This window comes from Eretmochelys imbricata, chromosome 11 (genome assembly GCF_965152235.1).
Source record: "Eretmochelys imbricata isolate rEreImb1 chromosome 11, rEreImb1.hap1, whole genome shotgun sequence".
NCBI lineage: Eukaryota > Metazoa > Chordata > Testudines > Cheloniidae > Eretmochelys > Eretmochelys imbricata.
The window spans coordinates 65022945-65039850 of record NC_135582.1 but is presented as its reverse complement, the minus strand read 5'-3'; the positions used below and the strand labels follow the sequence as shown (position 1 = coordinate 65039850).

Genomic DNA, 16906 nt, shown 5'->3' with positions numbered 1-16906 from the left:
TGCAGAGTGAAATTCACTTCAGGCAGAGGTTTGAGAGTCCAAAGGCAACCCAAGGGCCACTGGATCTCACCTCAGGCTGTGATTTCATGATATCTCACTAGCTAAACAGGGTTGGGCTTGAGAGGTACTTGGATGGGAGACCCCGCTGAAGGAAATCCAGGTGGTGCAGGAAATGAATATAATACAATTACTTGGTTTCAAGACAGCACCTTTAGTCTGAGGATCTTGAAACCCTTTACAAAGGTGGTTGAGTTATACCTGTTCAAATATAGGCCTAGAGATGCCATGCAATTGTGTAACGCCCTAATTTGCATATCTGGTTCATATGCATTCTCTCATTCCAATACACTCATTTTCCCTCCCAAAGATTCCTTTTCTCTCAGGCTTCCCTCCTGAATTCCCTCCATACCTGCTTCCCTCTGTTTCCCCAATTCTCCTCCCCTCTGTGTTTGTCTGCCTCTTCTCTCTGGCTCTGCTCCTTCCCTCACGTTCCCCCTCCATGACCACAGAGACCCTAAACCAGACAGCGGTCCCCAACCTTCTTGTGGCTATAGATAGATGGCGAGAGTGACCGCCTTTCTAGTGCTGCTCTGTCCATCACGCTGCCCGGGGCTTGAGCCATATGGCTGTTGGCAGCCTGGGAGCTGTGCTCTACGAAAGGCGCCTATGGGATGAGAACTCTTCGGGGTCTCTATGATTTAGAGTCCCAGAGCAGACATCCGGGACCCTAACCACAAAGCATATTCCCCATACAGATGCCCTCCTTGACCAGTGAAAGTGGTTAGACAGCAGCAGATGCTTGAGGTATGTTCCAGGCGCCCAGGATGACTGAACACAGCTGAGTTTCCTATCATCATGCCTATGTTACTGATGGTAAAGCGAGGCATAGAAGGGCTAGGTGACCTGCCCAAGGTCACACATCATGTCTGTGGCAGACAGGGACAACCCAGGTCTCCTGACTCCCACTCCCAAATCATTTCTGTACCAGTGCCCCAGCAAGGTGTTAGGGGAGGGACAGTGCTTGCTGCTGGAGGTGCTTTCTTTCAAATGAGATACGAAAACAAAGTCTTGTCTGCTTGTATTTATTAAAGCTTTCTTGCAAGAATAGGGCTGTAATGAGTTAACAGCCAGTTTTAACCTGGATAATTGCCAGAGATGTGCTGAGTACACAGAGGTTTTATTTAAATTCCCAAACTTTTCACTAAAGAACATTACAAATACAGCACGTTTCACCAACTTTAAACCTTTTTTTTTTTTTAAGCAGAAGAAGATTGTGAACAGACAACACTTCCTTCTAAAAACCAAAAAGCAGCCATGCTTGGAATCCTCTTGCATAATCTTTACCTCACACCCCAAGCTATTATTTTTCCTTTCCAAGCATGCATAAACTAAGACAGAAACCAAAGAGATGTTACCTTCTAAATGATTCAGGAGCATATGCCACCACAGTTACACACAGTTTGATGGCTTCACTGATAGAAAAGGTCAGATCCTCATTCCCATAGCAGAAATCTGAGGGGATGAGAATAACTTATGCAAATGGTATAAATGGAAATGGAGGCAGGTGGAATTCATTCAAAGGGCGAGCATAAGGCCTATACACCACTTAGGTCCTAGTTTGAATTTCACCCACTGTCAATGTACTCTGATTTGCACATGAAAATAAAGGTTTTAATAACAAGTTTTGTTACTCAGCTAACTGCCATTTTACTAAAAATTGACATCAAATGTGACACTGACCACGTGGGACTTGTTTCACCCCCTGAAAATCAGGTCACTTTTATTTAAGTGCCTACATATCGATTTACAGCCAACATTTTCAAAAGAAGCTAGCAATTTTAGATATTTTTTTTCAAAAGCACTTAAGTCCCATTTTCAAAAGTGACTCAGGCACTTAGGAACCTGAATCTTATTGAAAGCCAATGACTTAGACTCCTAAGTGGTCAGGTCATTTTGAAAATGGGACTTAGGTGCTTTTGAAAATGTTACCTTTCAGTGCCTCAATTTTTAGGTTCCCAACTCAAGACACTGCAAAGAGTCCAGATTTTCAGAGTGTGGATGCTCAGCACTTTCCGAAATTCTCTTAGAATGTCCCAAGTTGGACACCCAAAAATAGAGGCAACCAAAATTACTGGTCACTTTTGAATATTTGGGCCTTATGGGCCAGCATTTTCAAGAATTCAACTTTCATTAAGGCACCTATATGAAGGCCAGATTTTCACAAGTGCTCAAGTACCCTGGGACTCCCATTATGACACTTATGGGCAGATTTTCAAACAAGTTCAGCACACAATGCCCCCTTCTGAAAATCTGACTACTCATTTAGGTTTCTGAACTCTTTTGAAAATCAAATTCCAATTGTGGGTGTTGAGCAACTGAAAATCTGGTCAGAAGTGTCTGAATTGGGCAACCAAGTTTGAATTTTTTGCCTTATATTGTCATTTTCAACAATAAATCTGGGATTTTCAAAGGTTCCTAAGGGAATAAGGTGCCTAACTCCCTTAGGCAACTTTGAAAATCCAGCCAAGGAGAATTATAGAGCTTTTCTGGTCTAAATTTCTTTTAAAACTTAACAGGTTGAGAGATGCTGTATTGTGCAATTTGCTCCTGAAAGAGCAAGACAATATCAGAACCCCTTAATTATTTCATATGGTAATTAGTGGTACTGCTGTACAACACTGCTAAATCCCAGAATATAACCAACCTTTCCTGTAAATCTCAGAGGGCTACATGGTTCCTTGAACCCCATATTACCGGGATACCAGTAATGAAAAGCTTGTGTATAAGGTGAAACTAACTGTCTAAAATAGCTGAAAGATCCATACAGTAGCAGCAAACATTATTTCCCCACAAACAGCAAAGCAGCTGCATTGCTAAATGTAGCATGCCATTGCTTTGACTACTGAAGGAAGGGAGGATCCTTCATGTTTCTGAATAGCCCTAAGTAATGTCTTTAGAGATGGGCCAGAACCAAAACCTCAGAGCTGAACACCAGAGAACTGCTGATTGGTGTCCATGTCCATCCTGGGGATCTGATGCCTTTGTTTCTTGCCAGCATGGAGCAGAGTAGGGGACTGCATTGATTTTGTCTGCATGATGCAGCCTGTTTGGGATCTTTGTTCTTTACTCCCCATTGACAAAATTCAAAATGCCAGTGACTGGTCTCAAACTTTCTCTCTCAGCACAACAGAAAATGCTTTTCAATTAAATAAATAACCCTTTATAAATAAATAAATATAATAAATAACCTAACGGACGACTGTGACAAACCTAACCTTCGCAGCTGGGTAAAGTGTAAGAAGCTGGTACTGCTGCACTCAAAAATCAAAAAGCCTACAGCAAATATTACTGAGTCAACATATTAGATACTAAATAAATAATCATGTCTCTTGAATACAGGGGATAACAAAAGGAAGATTTGCTATTACCTAATGATTTGAGAGGCTTTTCAGCTTTCACCAGCTCTAAGATGTCCAAAATGTCAGGTGTATCTCCCTCTAGGGACTGCAGCAGGTCAAACAGGCACTGAGCTGACACTCCCTTGCTGGGTCCATTGTTTGTAGCATCCTGTTTAAATGACACCCATTTATTATTGATTTTTTTATTATTTTATTTGCATCCCAAGTGTCTTCATTTGCAGACAGAAACAGTTCAGTTTTAATCATGAGTTCATAGCATTTACAAGTTCAGTTCAGGAGTGTAATCATATAAAACAATATGTGCGCTGTATATGTGCGCTTTATTCTCCAAACAAAGGTAACGTGGTCTGGAAATTGAGTCTGGAAATTGTATATCTTTACTTCCAAAGGGTTCATTCAAGTGCTGCCCTCTGAAGTAATGGTGTCACAGATACTCAAGGTCCCTAACTCCCTCTGGGCCTTTATATTCACAATCATAGAATCATAGAAATGTAGGATTGGAAGGGACCTTGATAAGTTATCTAGTTCAGTCCCATGCACTGAGGCAGGACTAAGTATTATCTAGACCATCCCTGACAGGCGTTTGTCTAACCTGTTATTAAAAAACCTCCAGTGACAGAGATTCCAAAACCACAACAGGTGACTTGTTCCAGTACTTAACTGCCCTTACAGTTAGGAAGTTTTTCATAATGTCTAACCTAAATCTCCCTTGTTGCAATTTAAGCTCATTGTTTCTTTTCCAACATAAAATTATAGAATTGATGGTCACACTTTATATTAAGGTTTCATTTATAAATTGTTTATAAAAGGTTAATAAACAGTTAATCAATTGCTAGAGTCAACAGGTGAATAGGTTGCTTATAACCATATATCATGTCTGTACCATGCTTACATCAGCTATTAATCATTTATTAACTCTTTATAAACCACTTAAAATAGGAATTTAATATAAAGTATGACTGAATTTATCATACTGGATCAGATCATTAGAAATATAGATAGTTGGGTTTGCAGTGACTGGGAGAACTGCATAGTGAATTGCTGCAGGAAAGGCAGGAGAGAAGTTCTGGAAGCCACATTTAGGCTGCTAGGTAAGAGAGTGGAGGTTCTGGACTTTAATCTCTTACCTAGCAGAGTGAAGAGAGAGTGAATAAGGATAATGGAAACAGAAGGGTTACATGTGATTTTTGTTCTATAACACGATTTCTAAAGTTAACTTAGCAGTTTAACCCTCTGTCTCAATAAGTTTCTCTCACCCCTTTTTGCAGCATTTCAACCAAGCCGCCTGTCTCTTCCCAGTAACTGGGGTTCTCTCCCTCAGAAGTATCCTCAGTGCAAGAAGATACCATGACATCATCTGAAAGGAGGGTTCCAACTATGGGATCATTTTCCTCAACTCCAGTTGGATATTTTCCTTCCCTGAGACTTCCATCCTCCTCAATAGCACAGAGGCTGTCAGATTGGGTGTGAGACGGTTCTACTGTGTGCTGGAAAGTCTCATCTATGTACCTCTCTGTCTCCCTTAGCTCCTCCAGTTCAGCCACTCTCGTCTCCAGAGCCCGTACTCGGTCTCTGAGGGTCAGAAGCTCTTTGCACCAAATTCACATATACGCCACCTGGCCATAGGGCAGGTAATGCTACATGCTGCATTCAGTGAAATGAACTGATAGCCCCCCACTCTGCTTCTGGGTTTGTGCATGCATTGTTTTTACGCCTGCAGCTTTTTTTGTTTTGTTTTGGAGGGTTTTTTTTGTTGGGAGGGCAGGTGGTTATTGGCATAAGTTTAGAGTAGGTTAGGTATGTCTGGATTTCACGCTCCCTCTCTAAACTCCTGTTTGCTAGCTCCTCTGGTCACTGAGGAGCTGGTTTTATAAATCCCTGTTCTCCCTAAGTAGCCCTGCCCCCTGGTTAACAGTTAATAGATCCTAAGGGGATTAGTGTAACAAGTACAGTGCTCTTGATTTCCATGAGAATTCCAAGCATACAGCTCCTCTTTTTCCCAGCTGCTTTCCCCTTGCTTTCTCCCATGTGGAAGCCTGTCTGCATATCCATGCTCCCCAGTGTGAATCTAAGGATCAGGTTTTACTCACAGGGAACTCGAGCAGAGGAGCCACACTGGCAAACAGTTGCAGAACAAAGGGCTTGCGATGCAGAATGTAGAACTGGCGGCAGGCAAACTCAATCGCTTGGCGTAACTGTGGGTTGCTTTCGTAGTCAGCATACACCTGGGGGGAAAGGGAAGAGGAAGCGTACAGAAGTGACAATCCAATTAAAACAGCAAAACAGTGAATTCTGCAAGACATTGTGGGCCTTGAAAACAGTATTTCCACATTTCCTTCATAACTGGCCCCCAGAATCCTGCCCTGCAGGTGTTCGATTAGATGTGGGATTCAGCAATCGTTAATTTCTCTGAGCTTTGTAAACAATACAGTTAGCTAGTAGCCTCTTTTCTATTTATATTGCCTGCCTCTCTATTTCCCTGTTGATATAACAAGTTTCCTTGAAAAACAGCTACCGATATTGCTCTTGCTGTAGTCAGGCAACAAACCCCACTAAATTCCTGCGTTTGGGGTGGATTTCACCCCATTACAGACAGCTCACATAAGACCTTCTATGCCATAGAAATCCAACGGGTAGCCTTCGGCAGGGGGTGCAGACAAAGTGGCTGAGGTGTACACCAAGGAGAGGAGCTCAGTTTCTGAGGGCAGAAAATGAACTTTTTGGGGAAGATAAAAAGATACCCCCTTGTCCTGCCCCTGAGGAAGTAAATGGACAAAATATTTATATTCATGGAAATGGGATCTCAACCGGGCTTGGTTGAAATGCTGCAAAAAGGGTTGAGAGAAACTTATTGAGACTGAAGGTTAGACTGTTAACTTAACTTTAGAAATCGTGTTATAGAACAAAAATCACATCTAACTCTTCTGTTTCCATTATCCTTATTCACTCTCTCTTAAACCTTGATCTTTGATAACAGATTGATTATTGTTTTCACTATAAGTATATCTCAGTGCTGTGGTATTGTATGAGGAACTGATCACTCAAGCTGGTGTGTACACTGCATTCCTGGTATTATTGTGAGTGCTCAGTGGATAAGGGGCTGAACACTACAAGGGAAGACTTCAAAGGGGATCGGGGACTGGGGTGCACCTACTGTTAACTTGCAAGGCAAATTAAGGGTGAGCATAGCCCAGAGGAGGTTGGTTGGGTGGCTAACAGGTTGCTGGTGTCCATACGGCCAGTTAGTGCGTGACACATGAGTGCACTGTAGATTCACAGCTAGTGACATCAAGGTCTTAGATTGTAAGTCCTCTAGGGAAGGGACTGTTCTCCTATGTGCTTGGACAACACCTTGCATGCTGTGGGCAGATCCCCAATGCAAATGGAGATCAATATACAGTAAAAATATACAATCAAAATACAATACCGCTGGAGGGTAGGGATAGAGTCCAGAGTGACCTAGACAAACTGGAGGATTGGGCCAAAAGAAATCTGATGAGGTACAACAAGGACAAGTGCAGAGTCCTTCACTTAGGATGGAAGAATCCCATTCACTGGTACAGGCTGGGGACCGACTGGCTAAGCAGCAGTTCTGCAGAAAAGGACCTGGGGATTACAGTGGATGAGAAGCTGGATATGAGTCAACAGTGTGCCCTTGTTGCCAAGAAGGCTAACGGCATATTGGGCTGCATTCGTAGGAGCATTACCAGCAGATCGAGGGAAGAGATTATTCCCCTCTTTTCGGCACTGGTGAGACCACATCTGGAGTATTGAGTCCAGTTTCAGAACCCCCACTACAGAAAGGATGCAGACAAATTGGAGAGAGTCCAGCGGAGGGCAATGAAAATGATCAGGGGGCTGGGGCAAATGACTGATGAGGAGAGGCTGAGGGAACTGGGCTTGTTTAGTCTACAGAAAAGAAGAGTGAGGGGGGATTTGACAGCAGCCTTCAATTACCTGAAGGGGGATTCCAAGAGGATGGAGCTTGGCTGTCCTCAGTGGTGGCAGATGACAGAACAAAGAGCAATGGTCTCAAGTTGCAGTGGGGGAGGTCTAGGTTGGATATTAGGAAACACTATTTCACTAGGAGGGTGGTGAAGCACTGGAATGGGTTACCTAGGGAGGTGGTGTAATCTCCTTCCTTAGCGTTTTTTAAGGCCCAGCTTGACAAAGCCTTGGCTGGGATGATTTAGTTGGGGTTGGTTCTGCTCTGAGAAGGGGTTGGATTAGATGACCTCCTGAGGTCTCTTCCAACCCTAATCTTCTATGATTCTTCTACAACTCGTTCTGTGACTGACCCTGGGCAAAGCCCTTAACCTTCCACCTTGGTCTCCCCACCTGTAAAATGGGAGATGCTAATTATGTACCTCACAGCAGCACCATGAGGTATGTACTGCTGGTAAAGAACTCTTAACAATGGAAACTACTGAGTACTCGGTGTGTTTATTATTGTTGCTTTATCAGAGAGACCTCTGATGAAGCAGGAGAATGCTTGCATCGCTTGCTGATTTGCTGCTTATGATGACTCACAGCAGCTCTTCAGTCTTCGGTGCTAACCAGTGGGAGGAAGACACTCACCTGCAGCATGGTGGGGAGGATCCACTGGTACCCACTGAGAGAGAAGAGATGGTTGAAGTGCACAGCGGTGTTGATGACAGTGGCAGCGTACTGCCTCAGCAAGGCACTGTCCTCTGGGTGCAGGATCAGGGCTCCATTGAAGACATTTAGGAACAGCATGATCTCATCCCCCCAAGGAAATTCACTGGGCATGCCGAGGAACATCTCCTCCAGGAGCTTAATCCACAGGCTTTTTTGAAGAGTATCAAGGCCAAAGAGTTCCTTCCCAGCTGCGAGAACAATGCAGGCAACATAGAAGCTAATTAATCGCCTTAGCCCAGCAAGGCATTTCCAGCCGGGTAACATTCCCGAAGACCAATGGAAGGGATCTGCTGAGCAATGGCCTCTACAAAGTTTTCTCCAGTCACCACTTTGGCTACAGGTGCTTTTTAAAGGAGGATTGAAGCAAATTAATCTGTGGTGCAACACCACTGAGGACAATAGATTTTGGCCAATTGCGTTTAAACAATAGAAAAGAGAAGTATAAAAGGGGCACTGGAGGAATGTGATGAATTATCACAGGGATTTATTAATCTTTAGCCTATATGTTTAAAATTCATTTGATTTTTCATTTCTCTTTTAAGTTAAAGCAGACCAAATCTTGCACATACCATTGGCAGTTTATCGGCTTTATGGATAAATACTATCTATTTTTTTACCCTTCAGGTTATCCCAGAAGGACATACACTGCTGCTTCTGAAATAGAGTGCTTTCAGTGCCAGCAGACATCCAGTTGCATGACCTGCCAATGCTTACCACACAGTGAAAAGGGCACTCCAGGGCAGGGGTCTGTCTAATTCACCCCAGAGTTTGATTAGAAAACCTACTTGACTATCAGGGTTAACCTTCGAAATGGGACAGTTCCTAAATTCCTCTTGCAAAATTTTGCACATCTGCACATCATGGCAGGAGACCCCACATTTGCACATGCAAGTTGTGTAACTATGCACATATATTCCCCTGTAGATATGCAGTTACCTAATTTCCACGAGCAATGTTGCATGCACAAATGCAGAGCTTGCACACTCCATACAAAGTTTGTGAGCACAGCTTTAGGTGCCTTAGCAGTGATTGTCAGTAATCAGAGTGTAGAGAGTGCCTGTAACTGAGGCACTAATCTAACGCCCACTGAAATCAATAGAAAGCAGCCTTTCTTGTGGGTTCCTAATAAATGAACAGTTTTATACTGCAGCACCTTTACTGCAGTCACATTTATGTCCTAATGTCTGGACATCATGTTCCTGGGCAGGGTATTTTCTTTGAGATGAGATAAACCTCTATTCTGTTCAGTCTTTCTGAGAGAGTAATAAGATTGCCTGAATGAAGCTGCTGGCACCAAGTTCAATATGCAAATGAAGCCAGTGAAATCTTTGCCAAGTGCTTTCCCAGTACCTCGAGGATCACTGAAGAGAGAGAATTCTGCATCAATGGCACTCCGAGGGAAGGAAGGCAGGCGGAGAAGGTCCTCCTGGAGCATAGACACATGGGATTGCTTGTGGGCCACAGGGATTTTCTGGGTCAGTGATATGAGGAACAGCACCCGTCCTACCTCCTCCAGCTTGCGGGTGAATACCTAGCAGAGAAGGAGACACACACAGCAGAATCGCTCCAATCAGAAGGGGTTTTAAAAGAGTGTGACATCTTTAAAGATCAATCTTGTCACCTAAGTGCAAAGACAAAGTGGAAAGAGTGGGAGGCAAGTGCCCTGGATTAACTCTCCGTGAGTGCTACTGATACATCCTGGCTTATCAGAAGAGCAGGGACTCTGAGGATGGATTGGAGGCCACTCCAGTAGGTGGGGCAGGTGGGCCCAGTGACAAAGCCTTCACCTTTCTTCCCGGGGCTGGGTGATGACACCTTATTCTTCAAGGAGCTGATACTTCCACTGGTACATGATGGGATGGTCACTGCCCCATTATGTGGGATCAAGACCCAATGGGAGAGCCTATGGAAGCTGAGGTGAGAGCTAATGGAGCAAATGGAACACTATGAGGCATGGCAATCGATGCCAATTGCTACAGTTGTGCCCCAGGTGACGGGGAGCAGAGAATCCTGTCCCAGGAAGGAATATCTGAGAGGCAGAGCAAGGAAGGGGCAGAGGAGACGCTCCCAGGAGGGAGAAGAAACCACAAGTGGTAGCGTCTATTGCAGAGACAGGCAGACTTGTGGGGGAAAGTCATCGAGCAGGCTCCCAAAGGCCGGGGGCTGGTGCCTGGAAAGAAGTAATGTGGATATTCCTGCCTTTGAAGCTGAAGTATGTGGAGTTACCCAGCCACACATATAAGAACATTTGCAGACCAATACAGCTAAAAGGATCCAGTTGGAAGGAATGTACACAGCCTTCTTCAGTGCCTTGATTGTCCCCGAATACGCAGCATGCCTGGTGAAATGACAACCAGCAGGCTTTCATGCCACAAGCTGCTCCTCTGGAAAAGCGTGCCCCTCGCAGTATGAGGGGAGCCCTTTGAAAGGACAAAGAAGAGCCACTTCCAAGGATGTTTTTTGGCTGGAGATGCCCTGGTGGTGGTGAGATACCTGTTTCTGAATGAGCTCCTGACCCTTTTCTGGATGCATGTGTACCAGATTGAGCTGTGGAGACACTGACCTCCGGAAAGGATAAATATCCCGGACATAAGTCTGCAATGGAAGAGAATAACAAATCAAGTTTTTTTAAAAATACCATTGTAACTGTAGCCAGAAGCTGGGACTGGATAACAGGGCATGGATCACTTCCATCTCTCTTCAGGGACACTAAGACCCGTAATTTCCACAGGCCACAGCTCTGTATCAATGATGATACAATTCTGGCCACATATGGCCCTCTTGCTATATTCTGGCCACTCCCAATATTTAGGAAGGGATGAAGAAAGAACAAAATCAGCTGGACCAGGCCTTTGCCTCACCTTGTTGTAATGAATAAGGTTCCATCGTTTATCCATTAAAAAATAATGAGCAGACTGGGTTTCAGGTATGTTAAAAAACTCCAAGCACTCCTAAGGGGGAAGAAACGAAGACCAGCTTGTTATTCATGAAGTAGGTTGTACAGAGACAAAGCGTTTTAAAACCAGTTATACAGGGACCATTCCCAAATGCCTTGCTGACGCCGGCACATTGTTCTTGCATTTAACGCTTTTCTTTCTTTGTTTAAAATGTATATATCTATATATCTACACGCACCCATTTCAGCATTCCTAAAATCTGCTGGATTGACAGCCGTGGGGACTGATGTTACCTGTGTTTATCCACAGAACAGTTATTTCTGGCTCCAGACCTGTTCTGTCTCTATAGCCTCATCATCATATGGGTATCATTGCCTCCATTACTACAAGACCTGAACACCTCACAGACTTATGTATTTATCCTCACAACACCCCTATGAGTTAAGGAAGTGCTGTGTTACAAAACGTGGAACTAAGGCAGAGAGAGACGGAGGTTATAGCTACACTTATGGCAGCGTGTAGACAACAGACACTTCACGATCACCTAGCATGGGTATCAATAGCAGCGTAGATGGTGAGGCACTGCTTAGGTGGGTGGAGCAGAGTGCCTGGCACGCCTGACCTCCCAGTGCCCTATACACCCAAGCAGTGCCTCCCACGTCTACACTGCTTATTTTCAGCAGCGTTGTTTGCTGCTGCCTCGCTGCTGCAGAGAAAGTCTGAGTTACTACAGAGAATTCTTCCCCAGGTGTCTGGCTGGTGGATCTCGCCCACGTGCTCAGGATCTAACTGATCACCATATTTGGGGTTGGGAGGAAATTTTGCCCCAGGTCAGATTGGCAGAGACCCTAATGGTTTTTCACCTTCCTCTGCAGCCTGGGGCACAAGTTGCTTACTGGTATGAACTAGAGTAAATGGTGGATTCTTTGTAAAATGGAAATCTTTAAATCATGATTTGAGGATGTCAGTCACTCAGCCAGAGGTTAGGGGACTATTGCAGTAGTGGGTGGGCAAGGTTCTGTGGCCTGCAACATGCAGGCCCGCAATATGCAGGCGATCAGACTAAATGATCACGATGGTCCCTTCTGGCCTTAAAGTCTATGAAAGGTTCTGGCAGCAGGGAGGCAGCAGGGAAAGGCAGCTTCACCTTTCTCTACAGTGTGTAGACGCAGCTTGCCTTTCACTGCAGTATGCAGCTACATGTACAGTACTAGTCCCTGTACTCTACACCTCGAAGCAAGTGTAGACATGGCCTTAGGCTATGTTTACACTAGCACATATGTTGGCAAAACTTTTGTCATTCAGGGGGATGAAAAAACTCCCCCCGTAGCGATATAAATTTTGCCGGCATAAGCACTCGGTTGCACAGCATTATGTCAGTGGGAGACGCTTTCACACCAACAGAGCTACCGCCACTCGTTGAGCTGGTTTATTACGTCGATGAGAGAACTCTCTCCCATCAGCATAATGCAGCTACGCGAGCGATCTTACAGCGGTACAGCTGTGCACTGTAAGCTTGTAAGTGTAGACATGGCCTGAGTCAGTGGCTCTCTACCTGTCCAGACTACTGTACCCCTTTCAGGAGTCTGCTTTGTCTCACATACCCCAGGTTTCACCTCACTTAAAAACTACTTGCTGACAAAATCAGACATACAAATACAAAAAGTGTCACAGCCCACTATTACTGAAAAACTGCTTACTTCCTCATTTTTACCATATAATTATAAAATAAATCAATTGGAATATAAATATTGTACTTACATTTCAGTGTATAGAACAATATAAACAAGTCATTGTCTGTATGAAATTTTACTTTGTACTGATTTGGCTAATGCTTTTTATGGAGCCCGTTGTAAAATGAGGCAAATATCTAGATGGACTGATGTACCCCCTGGAAGACCTCTGCGTACCCCCAAGGGTATGTGTACCCCTGGTTGAGAACCACTGGCCTAAGTGACTTGCCCAAGTTCATATTGGAAATCTTTAGCAAAGCAAGGAACTGAACCCTGTCTGCCAAGTCCCAAGGCTAGCACCCTAACCACTGGATTATCCTCTTTCTCCTTGAAACGCTGATTTCTCCATTGAGGCAAAAACAAATCTGCAATTATCATGTGATGGAATCAGGACTACCTGGGTCACCAAAGAGTTCTTAGTGGGAACAGTTGTTTGGTTCATTTCTTGGGTAGGTAATAGAGCTGGTCAAACACCAGAACAAAATGAACGGACGAGTATGTCAGTGAATTGTTAACTAATTTATTTAGCAAATTGTATCTGATCTGCAGCACGCTGTTGGCTCCAGAGTTCCACTTGTGGGGCATTGGCTGGCAATGGGATCTCCTATAACCCTAGGTACTGAGGATGGGGAGTACCCCACACTAGCCATCAGATCACTTCCCAGTTTATACAGTAGTGGTCACCCATCTTGAGATGGAAGTGGATATCAGAGCAGTATTCCTCCACCATACTGAAATCGGGGTGTTTGTAAGACTGTATTTCTAAAACTTAGATGTGACAGGCACAGGCAGCTATCAATATCAATATAAATGTATCAATAAACAGCTCTACCGAAAACCTCATTCCCACCTTCAGAAGAGCTTCAAATTGTGTGTCCTCATGCACTGGTAACTGGGTTGGGATGTCACACTCGTTCTGTCCATGCACTACCAGGGTCTTTGTGCCTAGAGTAAAGAAGAGCTGTCATTCTCTCTCCCCTCCATTTTCACGTAATTCATATGCTATTCCAATGGGACTATTCACAGAGTAAGGCCAATGGGTGAAATTCGCCCTGTGAGGAGCCAACACAAGTCCTAGGTATTTGGAATCCATTATGGAATACTTATACTCCCAAGTAATGAGAACTTATCTTTTCTAAGGAGTTACAATTGGTTTTAACTGTAACAGTTACACAAGGAAGAAATACATATAAAATGACAACTCCGTTTTTCACAGAGCAATTTCTTGTCTGGCTCGTGAAGATGTAGGGTTACCACTGTACACTCTTGGTTATTAACTCCAGGCATTGCCATTATTTACACTGGAGGGTTTCAAGTTGAGCTATCCCTGAGTGGCAGACTCTTCAAATGATCAGACGTGGCAGTCCTTCAGGGACTGATTGGCATATGGCTCCACACTGAACAGACTCTTCTGTTGTCATGTTTTGTTTATTTGCCTACAGAGTTCTGAAGGGGCTGTGAACTGTTCAAGAATTATTTTACAGAGCCCAAATTCAAGGAGGACAGGCTTAAAAATGTCTGGTGATATTAAGAGAGAGCTTCCACTGACCTTCTTCCAATGGATCTCAAACTGGCAATTCTATATTTGAGGGGTGTAGGAGCAGTAAGCAAAATAGCAAATATAGAAGATAGGTAAAGGATCCCAGCTACGTCTTAAAAGATTGTACATGTCCCTACCTGGCATTGAGGCAGTCACCAGCAGTTTTACTTCACACTGCTCCTTCTTCATAGTCTGTTTGAGATCCTTGAAGAAAAGGCCCTCTACATAACCCACCACTTCCCACAGGAAGGTCAGTGTAGCTGAAATGGCGTCCATGCCCCATTCACATGGAGTACGCACAAAGTACATGATCAATCCCACCTGCAGGGCAGAAACAAAAAAGTGGCACTCAAGCTGCTTTTGTATACACATCACATTGTTTTACTGGCATTAGTCCTGCTTCAGCCAACTCCATTATTCTGGGGAGCACTCAGTCTGTGACAAACCCAAGTCAACTACGTTGCTCAGTAAGACAGAGGAATTTGTGATGATCATTTATGTTTGTACTGTCGTAGCACCTAGGAGCTCCAGTTATGGACCAGGACCCTGTTGTGCGAGGTGCTGTACAAACACAGAATAAAAAGACGGTTCCTGTAGCGTTATTCGTCATTCATAGAAGACTCAACCTGTCAAACCTAATGCTTGAAAGTTCATGTCACTCTGTCCGACTATGCCCAATGTCAACTTTCTAACTCCTTCTGTTCTGGGTGAGTATGGGATGCCACTGATGTGTGCTGAGGGGCTGATCCAGAACAGCCATAATAGCTGGGATGGGCACTGGGCAGACGGGTGGGTAGGGAAGAAGCCACCATGGTCTTTTATTCCCTATCTCTATAGAATGGAGGAAAGGGAGGATCTGTGCAGCAGTGTATGAGGACCAGGGCACGGGCAGTCATGCCTAGTGGTTGGAGTCAGGTGCCAGAAACTGGAGCTGGAGATTAGAGCTGGAGACAGAATCAGGAGTCAAGCAAAGCCAAAGTCAGAGTGAGGGGCAGGGTGGAGGAGAGGGGACCTGGAGCAAGACAGGAAAGCAGGAATTTGCAGCAGAGGAGGATCTGGGATAAGGAGGGCAGGAACAGGCTGGGAGGCAGGAACCAGGAAAATGGCAAGCAAGCAGGCAGGGTCCAAACTGGCAGTCAGCCAAGCATTCACCTAGTTGGTCTGACAACTTCTTGTGCCTCCTTCTGGCTTAAGTAGCATGTCCAAGCCAATCAGTGGGGCTGGACGTCTCCCCCAGTCAGGAGCTTTGCGGGCAGAGCTCTTGTTGAGCTAGACTTCCACTAGCCCCCTTCCCTACTGGTTCTGGTGAGCTGCTTGGTGGTGGCTGCAGTCTGAGTACTGCCTGGGTACCTATAGGCTTGGGATTGAGACCAATGATCCTTCACACAGACTCTCCTGGAGTGCAGCATAGGGGGTAAACACGTTGCATGGTCTCCCCCAGCAGAACTCCAAAAGGGTTGTGTGCAGCTGTGGGTTTGGCATGACAGGGTAACAGTTTATTTCACTCTTTAATAAATGTGTGTGTGTGGGGGGAAATGGAAGCCTGTCTGAGCCAGGTGATCTACACTGACAGCTAGAGGCTTGATGTGCATAAATTGTGTGAGCAAAACCACAGGGCACTCTCTCCTTCTAGATTGTAACACTTGTGCTTTAGGAAATGAGCAGCCAAAGATTAGACTTATGGGCTGTAGGCTGGTACTGGGAGCTACTCACCAAGTAGTTAAACAGGATGTGAGACGTCTGGGCAGGGAAGTCTCCGATGTTCAGTAGGAGCTTCCTCAGCATGTACATCAACTCATCCTGGAAGAAGAGCAAGAGTTTTTAATTTCCATCACAAAATGGCCTACAGTTTCCTTCCTTCCTTTCTCATTCTCATTCTCTCTCTCTCTCTGCATGAAATGGAACCATATGCTTAGGAGAAGAGTACTTAGAATTCTAAGTGCAAGTCCAAGGCCACAATGAATGTATTATCTAGGTCAGTGGTTCTCACTGTTTCACGCTGTGGATCACCTTCTTACCTAGAGATATCACCATGGACATCTGCCCTAGCAACCTCCTAATCCTGTCGCCGTATCTTCCCTGCAGCAATGCGAGTTCTTACTTAGAATGGAAAAGTGCTATTAGGACAGTATTGGAGAGAGTATATGAAAATTAATTCACTTTACTGTGATCGTTGTCACTTCTTGGTTACAGTCCCCATTTTGGGCCAGATTCTCTGTTGTTTTCTCCTGTGGGCAGCTCTAATGTGTGTAGGCTGGCATAGGGATCACCCACCAGTTGAGGATAGACAGAGCACATCACAGTCTGGCAGTGTCATAGTGTACAAGCCTGCCTGGGACCCTGGGTATATACTCAAGTGGCTAGCCTGTGCTGTCGCCCATTTTGCTGCAGCTTCACTGCTACTGTTATCTGAGGTAGCTAGATCAAAGCTGGCTCGGGTATGTCTACATATGCAACTGCAGTGTAGACATCACCTGTATTTGTAAAGGTTCCCCAGCTCCTCACCTAGAATCCCCTTCAACAGCCATTGGTGGCCCCACAGCATATTCCAACTTCCTACTGGTGATCAGGGCTGCAGGGGAAAGAGCTACTTTTTCAAGTCTGGATGTTTAACAAGCATCAGTGGCTGACTGGGCTGAATTCAAAGGAAACTTCCAG

At 44.7% G+C, this 16906-nt stretch overlaps 1 protein-coding gene across 3 annotated transcripts in view; it reads right to left on the bottom strand.

Annotated features, from left to right (window-relative positions):
- Positions 1 to 16906, bottom strand: part of UNC80 (unc-80 subunit of NALCN channel complex) — a 187411-nt gene that overhangs the window by 38611 nt on the left and 131894 nt on the right. For all 3 annotated transcript variants that reach the window (XM_077829945.1, XM_077829944.1, XM_077829946.1), the window contains 10 exons: positions 15962 to 16048; positions 14386 to 14569; positions 13559 to 13653; positions 10940 to 11029; positions 10572 to 10673; positions 9429 to 9609; positions 7998 to 8266; positions 5510 to 5644; positions 3429 to 3567; positions 1416 to 1512 (listed from right to left, as the gene is read on the bottom strand). In XM_077829945.1, the coding sequence (XP_077686071.1) occupies positions 1416 to 1512; positions 3429 to 3567; positions 5510 to 5644; positions 7998 to 8266; positions 9429 to 9609; positions 10572 to 10673; positions 10940 to 11029; positions 13559 to 13653; positions 14386 to 14569; positions 15962 to 16048 (1379 nt within the window). The remainder of the gene's footprint in view (positions 1 to 1415; positions 1513 to 3428; positions 3568 to 5509; positions 5645 to 7997; positions 8267 to 9428; positions 9610 to 10571; positions 10674 to 10939; positions 11030 to 13558; positions 13654 to 14385; positions 14570 to 15961; positions 16049 to 16906) is intronic.